This window comes from Myxine glutinosa, chromosome 10 (genome assembly GCF_964187855.1).
Source record: "Myxine glutinosa chromosome 10, kmMyxGlut1.1, whole genome shotgun sequence".
Taxonomy (NCBI): Eukaryota; Metazoa; Chordata; class Myxini; order Myxiniformes; family Myxinidae; genus Myxine; species Myxine glutinosa.
The window spans coordinates 12975832-12994061 of record NC_136270.1 but is presented as its reverse complement, the minus strand read 5'-3'; the positions used below and the strand labels follow the sequence as shown (position 1 = coordinate 12994061).

Sequence of the window (18230 nt, the reverse complement as noted above, 5' to 3'; positions counted from 1 at the left end):
AAGACTTTGTGTGCAATGGCTAAAACTAGAAGCATCTTTCGTCTTTCGTAGAAAACAAAAAAACAAACTAGATGCACCCTCCCACGGGGGCAGTGGGAGTTGGGGGGAGGTAGCGGCAAGAGAGGGCATGGTGGTGGTGGTGGATCATGCGGATGGCGGTGGGTTAATATTCTTCTCATTACTATTCTTATTCTTTACCAGCCACAATATGCCCACATTCTTGTCAGGTTGGTCATAGGAAGTTTGGTCCAAGTCTTTCACGAACCAGCTGCCCAGGCCTCACGTTTGATTAAGGTTAGAGCAGGAATTTGGAATTCGTTCATGGCTCGCCTACTCTTTGCAAAAGACATCGTGGGATCTTTAATGTCCACCAACTTATGCCGGCAGACGTTACTCGAGTTTAACGTCCATCCGAGGGACGACACACATTGATGACCCTGCCTGTGAAACACCAGAATGGCAATTTATAGCTGGGTCGGGATTCAAACCCAGGCTGGACAGCTTGGAGGTGAGCGTGCATTGCAAATGGGGTTATGCGTCTAATAAAGGTCACAATTCGGTCGTAAGGGTGTCGGGGGCAATATCGCACGACACACTCGAAACCATGACTGGGAAAAATGGTATATCTTCTTCTGGTATATATATATACCTTCTATATACCTTCTGCTGGTATATATCTGGAGAAATGGTAATGGTATATATACCTTCTGCTCAATACCCGCTCCACCCCATCATGCATCTCTGCCATCAAATCAAATGGACTCCTCCGACGACCCAGGTACATTCACCGTGGCTCCGGTCGTAAGTTTGTTTATTTGCAATCAGGTCACTCCATCCCGTCCTCTGGTCGGCTCAGCGCACTCTCACTCTTCGTCCCAGCGCACCTGGTCACAGCAACGCACACGATCGCACCTCCTGCCTACGAACCCTGGCTAAATCACCTGAATTCATCCCTGCTGTTCAAAACAACATCAAGCTCACCCTGTTCAACACCCGGTCCCTCAACAACAAATGCCTCATCCTGAACGAATACATCCTGGATAACAAACTGGACTTTCTCTGTCTCACCGAAACCTGGCAACAACCTCTGGACTACTACACACTCAACCTCACCACACCCAATGCATATTCCTACGTCAATAAACCACGCTCGGAGGGCCGAGGTGGTGGAATTGCCGTTATCCACCGTCAAGACATCAAGACCAACCTCATCTCCATCGCATCTGCTCCATCATTTGAACACCTGGCTTTTAAACTCTCTGGTCGCACGCAGTCAGTCATGGCTGTCGTCTACCGCCCTCCCAAACCCCACCCATCATTCCTGTCTGACTTCTCCTACTTTCTAACCCAGCTATGTTCCCTCTCCCCCTCAATCCTCCTCCTTGGTGATTTCAATATCCACATGGACTCCACTGACTCCACAATAACCACTGACTTCACTGATTTACTCACCTGCTTTAACCTCACTCAACATGTCGACTTTCCTACCCATATCCGTGGTCACATTTTGGACCTTGTCTGCTCCACTGGATTAAATTTGCACCATCTCTCTGGCTCCGACCTCACCCTCTCTGACCACTTAGCCATCACTCTGACCATCAACATCCCCGCCCCAACACCAAGGCATTATCGCACTATCAACTTCCGTAAGCTAAACGCTCTTTCACCTACCTCATTCTCATCCACCCTCTCTGAAAAAATGTCCACTTCTCCCTTCATTGACCTCCACACCCCTTCCGACCTCACTGACTACTACAACCACACTCTCTCCTCCTGCCTTGACCAGCTTGCGCCTGTAAAAACCAAAACAGTTTCTTTCACCCATTCTGCTCCCTGGTTTACCCCTGAACTCCGCCTGATGAAAACTCGTGCTCGCCAACTTGAAAGACTCAGCAATAAAACGGGTCTCACAGTTCACTCCCAAGCCTACAAGGACCACCTACAACACTACAAAGATGCCCTCTCCCACGCCCGCTCCGCCTACTACTCTCAAATTATCCACTCTGGCTCCGGAAACCCAAAAGCACTCTTCTCGACAATAAACAAACTCCTCCGCCCCCTGAACACCACCACCCAGTCATTCACAGTAGACAACTACATCTCCTTCCTCTCTTTCTTCCAACGCAAAATTGACAACATCTACAACAGCTTGACCACCGCCGCACCCGCTCCCCCTCCAACCACCTGCCCCCCCTTGTCCTGCCATCCCCTGTCTCGGTTCTCCCCAATCTCCCCTACTGACCTCTCTGAACTCCTCATAGGAATGAAAACTGCCACCTGCACTCTTGACCCCATCCCCTCCAGCTTTGTCAAGGCCTCCCTCCCTGCTCTCTCTCCACTTATCATTGCAACAATAAACTCCTCCCTGTCTACAGGCATCGTCCCACCTTCCCTCAAAATTGCTGCTGTTACCCCCATTCTAAAAAAACCTGGTCTAAACCCTGACACCCTAAACAACTTCAGACCCATCTCCAACCTACCCTTTCTGTCAAAAGTTTTGGAACGTGCTGTAGCCACTCAACTCAAACATCATCTCTCTGCCAATAACCTGTATGAAACATTCCAATCCAGATTCCGCTCCAACCACAGTACTGAAACTGCTCTCCTCAAAATCACCAACGACCTTCTCCTCTCCTCTGACGCTGGCAACCTCAACATTCTCGTCCTCCTCGACCTCAGCGCTGCCTTTGACACCATCGATCACACCATCCTCCTCACCCGACTTGAATCCACCTTTAACGTTACCGGCACTGCCCTCTCTTGGATTAAATCATACCTCTCTGACAGACGCCAGTTCATCTCCATCAATAACTGCAAATCCCCCACTGCTCCCCTCCCCCAAGGTGTCCCCCAAGGTTCAGTTCTTGGCCCCCTCCTCTTCATCCTTTACCTGTCCCCCCTCGGTCACTTAATCCGCCGTCATGGTCTCCAATTCCACTGCTTCGCCAATGACATCCAGCTTTTCATCTCCACCAAGTCCGTCTCCACCGACACCCACTCTAACCTGACAAACTGCATCACTGAAATAAAATCCTGGCTTCAAATCAACTTCCTCAAGCTTAACTGTGATAAATCTGAAATAATCATCATTGGCCCAAAAACGCTCACAAAATCCACCCATAACTTTGCCCTCAACATCGACGGTATCCCAGTATCCACCTCCCCTCACATCCGGAATCTTGGCGTCATCTTTGACCAAACCCTTTCCTTCGACAAATACACTAAACAGATCACAAAGTCAGCCTTCTTTCACCTGAAAAACATTGCCCGTCTCCGCTCATCCCTCTCCTCCACGGCTGCAGAAACCCTCATCCACGCCTTCATCACCTCCCGTCTGGACTACTGCAATAGCCTCCTCTATGGTTCACCCTCAAAAATCACCAATAAACTCCAATACATTCAGAACTCCGCTGCCCGTCTACTCACCCATTCCCGGACCCGTGACCACATCACCCCCGTCCTTTACAAGCTTCACTGGCTCCCCATCCCCCAGAGAATCCAGTACAAAATCCTCCTCTTGACATACAAAGCCCTCCATAACCTGGCCCCATCCTACCTGGCTGACCTCCTCTCCAGACACACTCCCACCCGCAACCTCCGCTCTGCTGGTACCAACCTCCTGGCCCCCTCCATCCGGACCAAATTCAGATCCTGGGGGGACAGGGCCTTCTCCATCGCTGCTCCCACCCTCTGGAACTCACTACCTCACACCATCAGAGACTCCTCCTCACTCACCACATTCAAAACATCACTAAAGACCCACCTGTTCAACACTGCATTCAACATTCAACCCACAGCATTTAACCCCTGACTATCTCTTCTCCTTCTCCCTCCTTTTGCTTTAAATATTTCCCTATTGATTCTTGTCTTTTTGCAATTGTTGTTTTCATGTATTGTTATGCATTATGTTTTCCACTCTGTCAAAGCACCTTTGGGCTTCTGGAAAAGCGCTATACAAAATAAATGAATTTTTATTATTATTATTATATGAGGCCCCAATAGATAAGTTATAAACAATCCATGTACAGTTCACAAAATCTTATGCCTAGAAAAAAAAAATCGGACAGGCAATGGGATACATCATTCATGCATAAAGACTCAATTGAGCACCTTACCTAGAGGCCTAGCAAGTTGAGACGGCTCAATTTTTTTGTTTGTCTGTGGGGAATACGATAAGCGCAAAATGCCTCAAGGATGTCGGGGGTATGTTCCATTACCAAGCAGCTTGTAGAGCGCTCACCAAGTGTCTTAAGCACTCCATTTAAATGGCTGATAAGGAAAGGCTGGCTTGGCAAGCTATAGCAAGTTTCTTCGTAATGAAACACACACCCCTGGTTTGCTCCAACTTTCTTTCAGTTGTAACTTTTACAAATAGACTAACAGTTGCGACTGCTTGAAATTCTGCTTTCTAGTCACCCTCGCCAGAGGAGAGGGTGTTGCATTTGAGTCTGTCTGTCTGTTTTCAGCACTACGTCTACACCGTTGCACGTAGAATCACCAAACTTTACAAACATATTTGGCTTGCCCTGGAATAGACTGTGCCCAATTGATGACGTCATCGGTCACGTGGTTCGGCCGCCATCTTGGAAAACCCGAAAAACTTAGCACCTCTATATCTCCGAAAGTTCTGAATATAAAAAATTGAGACATGGCTCACTGCAAAGAACTCTCCATGGGGAATAAAATATGTTGATGATGATGTCATAGGTGCCTCCATTATGACGTCATAATTCGACAAGTACAAAACGTCATCCGATCAAGATGAAATTTCTTGAGCATCATCAAGGAATAAATTATTTTAGAAAACAAATAATGATGACGTCATCATTCACGTGGTTCGGCCGCCATATTTGTCCAAAATGGCTGATAAAAAAGTACATTCCGGCAAGTCCTCAGTCTCTGACAGATTTTTCATTTGTTTGTCTGTTTGTCTGTTTGTCCGCACAGAATAAATATGATTTTCTCTGCAACCGTTGGTCCGATTGACAGGAAATTTTCACCAATAGGTGCAACTCCACATGCAGGATTTTTTAAATGATAATTATGACGTCATAGGTCACGTGGTTCGGCCACCATCTTGGAAAAACCGAAAAACTTTGCACCTCTATCTCCGAAAGCGCTGAATAGAAAAAATTGAGACATGGCTCATTGTAAATAACTCTCCATGGGGAATAAAATATGTTAATGATGATGTCATAGGTGCCTCCATTATGACGTCATAATTCGACAAGTACAAAACTTCATCCGATCAAGATGAAATTTCTTGAGCATAATCGAGGAATAAATTAGTTTAGAAAAAAAATAATGATGACGTCATCTGTCACGTGGTTCGGCCGCCATATTTGTTTTAACACAAAAGCATTAAAAAAAACACTGAAAATACATTCTGGTGAGGGTTTGCAATCTCTGATTGCTCTTTTTCTTGTTCCACTTGTTTTAGGTGAATCAAGTCAGTATGGCTCACAGCCTTTTATTGTTGCTGTAGTTTTTATTGTTATTATAATTATTAGGCCTATAGGGTGGAAGCCTATTGTTCTATATATGAGTATTACACCATCCACACAAAGCGAAAAGCAGGGTTAAGCAATTACTTAACTTTGTCTTTTATTTCTGTCTTTCTATAAACGTCAGTTTATGTTTGAGGAACAACTTTATTTCAATTGAATGTTGTATTTTGAATATGAATCAGAAAACAAAGCTGTAGTTTAACAGTACTTTGGCTCTGAATATGTCCCAATTGCACATGTGCAGAGAGGAGTGAGATTATATTTTTACTCTGTCTGCCTGTCTGGCAGTGAAACAAAATAAAAAATCATTCCAAATAGGAAACTTACTGTTTTTAAGGACATCATAAAGGACACAACCAACAGGCATGGAGAAGGTGGTAAATGGTAAGTCGTCGGCTTAAAGATGTAATGTAAGGTGGTAAATAAGGTGGTGTAAAAGTTGGTGCATCAATGGCGGTAAAATTCCGAATGATTAATGTTTATATCACATTAAAATGAAATGTGGAAAGCGGTAAAATTATGTTTATATCACACTCTTGGAAGTTGATCTAAATGGGGGGTTTTTTGTCCTGTATTGGTGGCTATCTTCGATATTTGTCCCAAACATAAAACAATCTTCGTCTCCAGAACTACTAAATCGGTCACCATAAATTTGGCAGACAGCTTAAGCACACCCAAGTGGTATTGAAGTGTGGGTTTGAAACTTCTGCTCTAAAAACTCTGGAAGCTTGCTTTTGGTCGAATATGCCATGTAATCACAAAACATTGAAAATTGAAGAAATAAGTAGAGCTTATGAAATGTAGTTTGGCCAACTGAGGCTGAATGGGCCACAAAAGGTAACATACTCTACATGTCTTTTACTGCTGATGATGGATTTGGGCTCCATTTTCCCAGAAATTTGTATGAATGGGGAGGAGTGGGGTGAGTGGGGGTGGGAGACAGATTCGGACTGCTTGGTGGCCGACACGGCGATTCCACCATATTTTTACATTTTTTACCATGCCCTCTCCACAATACGTTTCCTTTTATTTCTCAGGGCCAGGATGGGGAGCAGAGGGATCCTCTTCAAACAGATCAAACACATGGCTGGTCCTACGGAACCTCACACCACAGGTAAGTGCTTACATGATGTGGAATCCAAACTTTAGTATTTGTTATACATGGTATTTTAAAGATTTTGTTGGAATTCAAGCTCATAACTCTTTGAACTGGAAAACATTTTTGGAGTTGTTGTTAAAAGAGCAAGTGGATTCAGTAGTTAGATGTATGTCTCAATATGACTGTTCAACCCTACGTTGATTTTCATAATGAAGAAAATGCACACATGGGCACTGAATACCCCGGGTACAGCATACATCTGGAGTTTTAACAGTCCTTTGCAACAACAGTCTATTGCAGTCCACTAATGTACCAGGTTAAAAATATATAGTACAATTAATATTCAACAACCAAGCTAATTAAGACAAAGCACAGTGATAACCTTCAAATCGTACTGTCCCGACAATGATGAAAGGCAAAATTGTAACGAGTCAATGTATAAGCAAAATATAAAAACACCGAGGAAGAAGGAATGGAGCAAAATAGGTGTCTGTAATCAGCGAATTTTCAAGTTTGGTCGAGGAAAAGAGAGTTGGTCTGTTCATATATATTATTTATAATAATAAAAGGCAGAGTGTATAATACAATAAAAATAAAAGGCGCCATAATCGTGTGTGTGTGTGTGTGTGTGTGTGTGTGTGTGTGTGTGTGTGTGTGTGTGTGTGTGTGTGTGTGTGTGTGTGTGTCTGTGCGCGTGCCCCCTCCATAACAACAGCTATGAAACCTAATGTCCCCAAACTTTGCATGCATATTTCTCGAACTCCAAGGAAGTGCATGAATGAAAACTGCATGTTTTGGTGGGTTGAAGATCATTTATGCTAAAATTTACAATATAACTAGAAACAGGCTTACCTTTGGTCAGCCTGCGTTCAACTCGCTCAGCTCCGGGTCTTAATTCGGCCATTTTGTCCGCTCAGCTCAAAATTGCCTCGCCTCAGAACAGGTCGGTTTCTGTACCGTAAAGTGGGGTGACTTTGAACACTTGTTACAAGTTTCATTAGGATGATTTTTTCCTTGCAGACGTGTTGTAGCTATTTTTTTTAACTCCTAAACATTTCAAGACTCCCCCAAATAGGGTAAGACTTTTTGAATATCGTCATTTGGTAGGTGTTCAAACTTGTGGTGAATCAGTAACTGTTCAAACTCAACCCAATCACGATTATTTACTTACAACACATTATTATGTCATGGAAAGTCATTGATGCTACTATGAAATTGATAAAGAAAAGAAAAGGCAGAGCAGCAAGCAGTCAATCATTGATGCTGTTTTTTTGGGGAGGGAGGAAACTGTAATCTCAACAGCCAGCAGAAGCCTTCACTCACTGCAAGTGGTATAACTCTCTGGATCACAGTGACTCACCACCCTCCCACTCTCCATGGGGAAAATGCTGTCCCGTGGGGAGAATGCTTGCCCTCGTGTAACGTGGGGAGAATGCTTTCCCTTGTGTCCAGTGGGGATAATGACAGATGTGAAACGGCTGAAGAGTGCTGGAGGGAAGCCAGTGTTAAGGAGGTGTGAAAAGGTAATTAACTCTCGGTCTGATTTCCTGCAACCGTTTCCTAATGCAAGAGCATTAGGCTTAGCACACGGTATGCTTAAGAAAGCCATGTTCGTGTGAATGGATTGAAAGTTTGAAAGATGAAACGTGATTATGAAGTACAATGTTCGTATGAATGGATGTTTGTAAACCAGGGACTCCATGTACTGTACTATAATGTGCAAATCAGAATATATAAACAATTAAAAGTTTGTGAATAGAGAAGAATATGGAATGATCGTTTTAAGGCCATTTTCCCCGCTAGAGCAGGGGTTAGCCTTGCGGGCCCCATGACAATTCATGGTTCCCTGTTTGAGGCAATGTTTTTATGGCCGGATGCCCTTCCTGACGCCAACCCTTGGTCACGCTCTTACGATGCGCAGGGATACGGTGTGCCTATTCTAAATCCGGGTACACACCGTGATCATTCATCCCAGCAAGCTGGTACTCAATTTGCCGACCTCGGAAGGATGACAGGCTGAGTCAACCCCCCTGGCGTTAATTCAGCGATCGACCGGGATTCGAACCCAGAATCCTAGGATCCCAAGCCGGCACCCTAACCGCTAAGCCAACACCATTTACTTAAATTTGATGCATTTAATGTGGGTGAAGGAACTTAACCTGATAACATCTCTCCCACACCATCTGCAATCATCATTAATTATTATGAGATAAATCGATTCATTTAACGTCATGTTTTCAAGAACATAAACCATGACGTTAACCGAGGACGAAGTGTAATTGGCCGACAGGTCTCAATCGGGTCTTGCGCCTGCATTCTTTCCCCGGAAGCGATCGAGTAATATACACAACATGGCCAAAAGTACGTGGACACCCGAACATCACACCTGTATGTGCTCATCAAACATTTCATTCCAAAATAATAGGCATTAATATGGAGTTGGTCCCCCCTTTGCTGCTAGAACAGCCTCCACTCTTCTGGGAAAGCTTTCCACTAGATGTTGGAACATTGCTGCGGGATTCGCTTCCATTCAGCCACAAGAGCATTAGTGAGGTCGGGCACTGATGTTAGGCGATTAGACCTGGCCCTCAGTCGGCATTCCAATTCATCCCAAAGGTGTTCGATGGGGTTGAGGTCAGGGCTCTTTGCAGGCCAGTCAAGTTCTTCCACACCGATCTCGACAAACCATTTCTGTATGGACTTCACTTTGTGCATGGGGGCATTGTCATGCCGAAACAGGAAAGGGCCTTCCCCAAGCTGTTGCCGCAAAGTTGGAAGCACACAATCATCTAGAATGTCATTGTATGCTGTAGCGTTAAAATTTCCCTTCACTGAAACTAAGGGGCCGAGCCCCAACCATGAAAAACAGTCCCAAACCATTATTCCTCCTCCACCAAACTTTGCAGTTGGCACTATGCATTCGGGCAGATAGCATTCTCCTGGCATCCGCCAAACCCAGATTCACCCGTCGGACTGCCAGATGGTGAAGCGTGATTCATCACTCCTGACAACGCATTTCCACTGCTCCAGAGTCCAATGGTGGCAAGCTTTACACCACTCCAGCCAATGCTTGGCATTGTGCATGGTGATCTTTGGCTTGTGTGCGGCTGCTCGGCCATGGAAACGCATTTCATGAAGCTCCTGACAAACAGTTGTGCTGATGTTGCTTCCAGAGGCAGTTTGGAACTCGGTAGTGAGTGTTGCAACCGAGGACAGACCATTTTTATGCGCTACGCCCTTCAGCACTCGACGATCCCGTTCTGTGAGCTTGTGTGGTCTACCACTTCGTGGCTGAGCTGTTGTTGCTCCTAGACATTTCCACTTCACAATAACAGCACTTGCAGTTGACCGGGGCAGCTCTAGCAGGGCAGAAATTTGACGAACTGACTTGTTGGAAAGGTGGCATCTGATGACGGTGCCATGTTTAAAGTTACTGAGCTCTTCAGTATGGCCCATTGCCATTATACTGCCAATGTGTGTCTATGGAGATTGAATGGCTGTGTTCTTGATTATATATGTCTGTCAGCAATGGATGTGGCTGAAACAGCCGAATCCACTAATTAGAAGGGGTGTCCGTATACTTTTGTCCATGTAGTGTATTTTGTGAAGGTCGTATGTTGACGTTGTTGTGATTGGTTGTTGACAACACATTTTAAATTCTTATAGTGTTTCACATGCGCCTGTTATTAAAAATATTGCTTTACACCACAGGTTTATTATAGCACCTCTGTGTTCAGGCCTCGAGTGAGTTTGTTTGAATACACTCCCTGTGTTTTTCCAGGTAGTGATCGAGTAATATATTTTGTGATTGTCATGCAGGAAATATTTAAATACATATTTAATTGTATTTCCCCGGGCAACGCCGGGTACTTCAGCTAATATGTATGTATGTATGTATGTATGTATGTATGTGTGTATATGTATGTATGTGTGTATATGTATGTATGTATATGTATGTATGTGTGTATATGTATGTATGTGTGTATATGTATGTATGACTATGTATGTATGTGTGTATATGTATGTATGTGTGTATATGTATGTATGTGTGTATATGTATGTATGTGTGTATATGTATGTATGTACGTATATATATATATATATACATATATATATATATATATATATATATATATATATATATATATATATATATATATATATATATATATATATATATATATATATATATATACAGACTTGGCATTTAATATGGAATATTTTTTTTGTGGGGGTGAACTTACTTTTCAAGATGACTTAGAACCAAAAGTTCATTGGAATTATGTTGAAATTATTCTAGATTTTGTTAATGTGACCTTTAAAAGAAACAAAAACCACATTTGACATTTAGAAGCAAATAAATTGATCCTTGAAAGTGATGTAAACTGATATCGAACTCAATTCACGGACAGTACTGTGTTAAACCTCTGTGCGTTTTCCAGAAGTATCTCTTTATTTTGCACATTAGCCAAAAATCTTTTTAACAAAAACAAAAGTTAAATTACGACTGGGATTACGGACAGTAAAATTACAGTTCAGTACTTCGTGTAACCCCCACGAGCATTTAGGAGAGCACGTACACGTTGAGGCATGCTGTTCACGAGATTTGCCAAGGTTTGGACAGGAATCGCTTGCCATGCAGTTACAATAGCCTGCTGCAATTCATGCACAGAGGCAGGCTGCTGGTCCAAGTTGTCGATTTGACGCGTTAATTCTGCCCACAAGTTCTCCATCGGATTCATATCCGGGGACATGGCAGGCCACTCCATATGCTCTACACCACGGTCAGCAGGAAAGTGTTGGATCATGCGAGCACGATGAGGCCGTGCATTGTCATCTTGGAAGACAAAGTTTCCTCGAAAGGCTGCACGAACAAATGGAAGCAATGTTTCTTCCAGAATGGCCCTGTGCTTGAACTGGTTCAGGTTTCCATTCAGAACAACCAGGTCAGTTTTGCCCCCTGCATGAAAGCAGCCCAAACGGTCAACCCACCACCTCCAGCTTGGACTCTTGGCACTATACAATCTTTGTTGTAGGCTTCATGCACTTGTCTGCGCACTCGGACGTGGCCATCTTGACGATAGACCAGAAATCTAGACTCGTCACTGAAGATCACGTGATTCCAGTGTCCTGGCTGCCATTGACGGTGCTCTCTGGCCCACTGCAATCGGCGCTGGTGGTGTTGTCTGGTCAGACGTGGCTTTCTCAGGGGACGCCTGGCACGATAGCCTGCTTGAACCAGTCGTTGGTTGACTAGCCTTCTGGATACAGGCACATTTGTCAGTTGCTGCCACTCAGCCCTAAGCCGATTAGCTGACTTGGTACGGCCATTGTGGACTAACCGGTGCAGCTGGCGATCATCCCTCCTTGTGGTTCTGCGGGGACGTCCTGGCCTCGGTATTGGAGTAGGGACACCCCTCTGAGCATTTCGTTTCAGGATCTTTGACACCTGACCTTGAGTGATGCCATACTGCCAAGCAATAGCATGCTGTTTCATGCCGGAATTTCGTAAAGCCACCACTAAATGACAAACAGCATTGTCGAGTTGACGGACCATCTCCAGGGGAAGCGGCAATAACTTTTGTAGACGTGCAGCAGGTGTTTTCCACTAATACATAACGCAACAACCCTTATATACCTGATTGTGAATCCAATCGTCAAATGCACCTGTCCGTACATTTTGTCACGCCACCTGTGCTATAATCCTGTTGTTGACTTCTTGTTGCGACAGACAATCAGTGACATGGTTCTTTTAACAAAGAAATCACCGAAGCGTAAAAGAAACTCACCAGATTGATATACCGAATTCAGAAAGTAAACCCAAGTCAAGAAAAAATAATAATTCCATATTACAGACTTGGCATTTAATATGGAATTTTTTTTTTTCTTGACTTGGGTTTACTTTCTTAACTCAGATATGAATCTGTTGAGTTTCTTTTACACTTTGGTGATATATTTGTTAAAAGAACCATGTCACTGATTGTCTGTCGCAGCAAGAAGTCAACAACAGGATTATATCACAGGTGGCATGGCAAAATGTACGGACAGGTGCATTTGATGATTGGCTTCACAGTCAGGTATACAAGGGTTGTTGCGTTCTGTATTAGTGGAAAACAACTGCTGCACGTCTCCAAAAGTTTTGCCGCTTCCTCTGGAGATGGTCCGTCAACTCGACAATGCTGTTTGTCATGGAGTGGTGGCTTTACAAAATTACGGCATGAAACAGCGTGCTATTGCTCGGCAGTATGGCATCACTCAAGGTCAGGTGTCAAAGATCCTGAAACGAAATGCTCAGAGGGGTGTCCCTACTCCAATACCGAGGCCAGGACGTCCCCGCAGAACCACAAGGAGGGATGATCGCCAGCTGCACTGGTTAGTCCGCAATGGCCGTACCAAGGCAGCTAATCGGCTTAGGGCTGAGTGGCAGCAACTGACAAATGTGCCTATATCCAGAAGTCTAGTCAACCAACGACTGGTTCAAGCAGGCTATCGTGCCAGGCATCCCATGAGAAAGCCACGCCTGACCAGACAACACAGCCAGCGCCGATTGCAGTGGGCCAGAGAGCACCGTCAATGGCAGCCAGGACACTGGAATCACGTGATCTTCAGTGACGAGTCTAGATTTCTGGTATATCGTCAAGATGGCCGCATCCGAGTGCGCAGACAAGTGCATGAAGCCTACAACAAAGATTGTATAGTGCCAATAGTCCAAGCTGGAGGTGGTGGGGTGACCGTTTGGGCTGATTTTCATGCAGGGGGCAAAACTGACCTGGTTGTTCTGAATGGAAACCTGAACCAGTTCAAGTACAGGGCCATTCTGGAAGAAACATTGCTTCCATTTGCTCGTGCAGCCTTTCGAGGAAACTTTGTCTTTCAAGATGACAATGCACGGCCTCATCGTCCTCCCATGATCCAACACTTTCTTGCTGACCGTGGTGTAGAGCATATGGAGGGGCCTGCCATGTCCCCGGATATGAATCCGATAGAGAACTTGTGGGCAGAATTAACGCGTCAAATCGACCACTTGGACCAGCAGCCGACCTCTGTGCGTGAATTGCAGCAGGCTATTGTCACTGCATGGCAAGCGATTCCTGTCCAAACCTTGGCAAATCTCGTGAACAGCATGCCTCAACGTGTGCGTGCTCTCCTGAATGCTCGTGGGGGTTACACGAAGTACTGAACTGTAATTTTACTTTTCCGTAATCCGTCGTAATTTAACTTTTGTTTTTGTTGAAAATAAATTTGGCTAATGTGCAAAATAAAGAGATACTTCTGGAAAACGTACAGAAGTTTAACCCAGTACTGTCCATGAATTGAGTTCGATATCGGTTTACATCACTTTCAAGGATCAATTTATTTGTTTCGAAATGTCAAATGTGGTTTTTGTTTCTTTTAAAGGTCACATTAACAAAATCTAGAATAATTTCAACATAATTCCAATGAACTTTTGGTTCTAAGACATCTTGAAAAGTAAGTTCACCCCCACAAAAAAAATATTCCATATTAAATGCCAAGTCTGTAAATACCAAGTCTGTATATATATATACATATATATATACATATACAGTGGAACCTTGACTTACGAGTGCACCAACTTACGAGTTTTCCGAGATACGAGCCGTCGCTCGGGCGGTTTATTGCTTTGAGATGCGAGCCGAGTTACGAGCTTACGCCACCCGCCACCAGGTGGGTTCCGGTCACGTGGTTATCTTGCCGTGCAAGTATCTCTGCCGTATATCGCTGCTGTTTTGTTTTCGCATTTTGGTTATTTTGGAGCTTACGCCACCCCCCACCAGGTGGGTTCCGGTCACGTGGTTATCTTGCCGTGCAAGTATCTCTTCCGTATATCGCTGCTGTTTTGTTTTCGCATTTTGGTTATTTTGGAGCTTACGCCACCCCCCACCAGGTGGGTTCCGGTCACGTGGTTATCTTGCCGTGCAAGTATCTCTGCCGTATATCGCTGCTGTTTTGTTTTCGCATTTTGGTTATTTTGGAGCTTACGCCACCCCCCACCAGGTGGGTTCCGGTCACGTGGTTATCTTGCCGTGCAAGTACAGTATCTCTGCCGTATATCGCTGCTGTTTTGTTTTCGCATTTTGGTTATTTTGGAGCTTACGCCACCCCCCACCAGGTGGGTTCCGGTCACGTGGTTATCTTGCCGTGCAAGTACAGTATCTCTGCCGTATATCGCTGCTGTTTTGTTTTCGCATTTTGGTTATTTTGGAAAATTTCTTAGTTTTAACCATGGGTCCTAAGAAATTGAGTGCCAAGGGCAGTACTGAGAAGAAGAAGAGGATGATGTGCTTGGATATAAAACACGCAATCGTCGAAAAACATGAGCGAGGTGTGCGTGTTGTCGACTTGGTGAGGCGGATGTGAAGGCAGCTGAAGATTTTATTATAACTTTTGCCGAACTGATAGAAGCCGAACGATACATCCCCCAGCAAATCTTCAACTGTGACGAGACAGGGCTCTTCTGGAAAAAGATGCCGAGGAGGACGTATATAACGGCAGAGGAGAAGAGCATGCCAGGCCACAACTTGTTCAGAGTGCCGGCGATAGCTCGCCTTCTCTTTGTGGAAGACACGGTGAGATCCTCAACATCCAACAACTAATGGGACGCAAACGGGGCGCCCAGTTTAGCGGTACACACATTGATGAATCACCCTGCCTGTGAAACACCGACATGACAGGTTATAGCTGGGTCGGGATTCAAACCCAGGCTGGACAGTTTAGAGTCAAGTGTGCGTACCTCCAGTCCAGGCCATCCTGCCAACTTGTATGCTGCATACAGGTGAAATATAAAGCGCGAGATATTTTTTATATATACTGTATATTTAAAAAAAAATTGGTGTGGTTTTTGGCGGGCTGGAACGGATTAATAGCATTTCAATGCATTTTAATGGGGAAATTTGATTTGAGAAACGAGCAAATTGAGTTACGAGCTCGGTCACAGAACGAATTAAACTCGTAAGTCAAGGTTCCACTGTATATATATATATATATATATATATATATATATATATATATATATATATATATACTGTATATATATATATACTGTATATATATATATATATATATATATATATATATATATACTGTGTATATATATATATATATATATATATATATATATATATATATATATATATATATATATATATATATATATATGTCGGATTGGGACTTAGGACTTGGGACTCAGAAGACTCAGAAGAAAGGAGCAACGGATATATTTATTGGAACTCGAGTACTCAAGCTTGAGGACAGCAAAGTTGCATTGAAACTCACAAGGAATGACCAACAGTACAACAAGATGCTCTGAAATAATTCAATTAACATTGCTTTATATAAAGAAAGTCAGGGGTGGAGTTAGCTCACAAGACACAGAGACAGAATGGGCTCATTGGGCCTCCCACCATAGTCCCATCCTGTTGTTCAGTTAATTAAAGGAAGTTCATCCAAGGCCAGTCATGGGTTAGCTCTGATAAGGAGATGGTCAGCATTATGTGGCAACATGTTTACAACTTTCTGTATAGCAGCTGGCTTGGGAAAGTACAAAGGGGAGTGGACACTCATAAAACTGTCAACTTGCAAGATAATGGCAGAGTCAGGAGAAAGGCAAAGAGAGATAAGAGTTGCCTCCAAGGCCTGAAAAGGGGAACTAGAGATTGTGCCCACGCAGGCCAGAGCACACAGGCAGAGAACTCCTTATTAGGATATTACACATCCTCAATGCAGTAGAAAGAACTCAGTATCATAAAAGAGTACAGTAGCAAGTCAAAACAAAACATATAATTGGTTATACTTGGTAATTGGTAAAGCAGCAAGGATATACAAAGGGGGAGGGGCATTACAGCTCCCTACATACCGCCCTTTTGGATCTAAGATACAAAGTTATCTACGAGCCAATCAAAGGCCTTTATTTCAAACAAAAACAGAAAAATCATTCAACATATCACGCGAAGGCAGCCCCGTAAGAATGTCCCGTACCAAAGCACCACACAAACTCAGTAGGATGATTCGCGTCTGTATGTGAGTATGCAATGTAAGGCCGTAAAAGCAGAGTGATCAAATGGCACACAAAATCCACCAAAAGAGGTGGGAGAGAGAGAGAGTGTAACTAAACGTAACGTACCACACGAATGCAGCCCAGTGAGCATGTCCCGTACCCAGTACCGCACAACGAACCCAGCAGGCTGATCCGCGGGTGTGTGGGTGCAAGTGGGTGTAAGTGGATGTATGATGTATGTAAGTCGGGTGTAGATGGGTGTATGAGGTGAGACTGTAGAGACATGAAGATCGAATAGCGCGCCAAATCCACAACGAAGACCTCTGGTTCCACCGGGGTCCACACCCAGGAAGATCTCCGACCCACCCTTGGTCCACAGAGGTGCAGCCGGACTCCTCCCCAACTGGAGCTCGCCCAGGCTTCCCCAAGTGAAATCCTTGTAGATCTTCAGCGCTCAATCGATATTCATGTTCATGAGGTCTCTTACGTGCTGGTGATCTGGGGAAGACACAACATCGTCAGTATCAGGTGGCTCAAACCTATGGCCATGAAATAAAGCATAACGATCCAAAGGTGGGAGAGAAACTTCCTTTGGGTCAAAGTCGAGATCGTCCGAGGCGATGCTGCTTGCTTCGCTGTTATTCAAGGGCGAATCTCCAAAACAATCAGACTCGGAACTCAGAGTATTTTCACGATCGAGTTCCTCTCCATCCGGGCTTGGGTTCACAGCTGGGTCCAAATCCCGAACTGGGTCAGTGGCGTTTGACTCACTGTGGGCTTGTGAGACATAAAGGTGAGCTCGTGAAACATGGAGAGGCAGAGCCTGCATTGAAACATAAACATCAGCCGGGGACCCTCGCAAGTGGCCCACATCATCATTGGTAACATCATCAGTAACATTATTCTCAGGTGGCGTAGGCCTGCGGAGTGGACGGCCCATAGTCATAGCCACGGCATGGCATATCGTGAAGAAACGAGAGGAATCCTTCAGGAAATCGTCGATTTCTTCTTCCGACGTGTCGGGGCCCAGTTTAAACGGCCTTCTGGTAGCCTGAAATGCTTCGAGGTCCGCATAAGTGTACTCGACATCATTATCGGTAATATCAACAATGGAAGAACAATCTTCGGAAGCGGAGATCTCATTGTCGCGGCCCAGGGACTCGTTCAGGTCGTCGTCCCAGGATCCGCGATTGGCAGTTGAGTTGACAGCTGGTGTGTCATCCGGACCCGCGATCCGCTGGTCGATCATCACCATGGCCTTTTCCGGTGTCGTCTTCAGTGTCCATCCTGTGGTAAACTTTCTCGCACACGCAAGGACTAAAGCCTTGATTAGTACACAACAAACCACTAGTCCAAGGACTATTGCCAAGGCGGTCAATATCCACTTTACTATCGTCCCTGTCCATCCTTTAAACCAGTCGGTAAGCCACTGGTGGGAGGCTTCCCGATCCATGCGATCCTTTGTCAATATGTGAGCATTTTCTCTTAACCTTATAATAGCAGCACTGACCCCTTGTGAAGGGTCAGGAATAAAAGTACAACATTTACCCTTAATTATCCCACATACCCCTCCTCGTTCTGCCAGTAGCATATCTAACGCAACCCTATT

General features: G+C 44.5%; 1 protein-coding gene across 1 annotated transcript in view; it reads left to right on the top strand.

Annotated features, from left to right (window-relative positions):
• The window catches only part of LOC137434229 (trinucleotide repeat-containing gene 6C protein), a 155434-nt gene that overhangs the window by 111373 nt on the left and 25831 nt on the right, over positions 1 to 18230 (top strand). The window contains exon 19 of the mRNA XM_068127021.2: positions 6545 to 6621. Coding sequence (XP_067983122.1) covers positions 6545 to 6621 — 77 coding nt within the window. The remainder of the gene's footprint in view (positions 1 to 6544; positions 6622 to 18230) is intronic.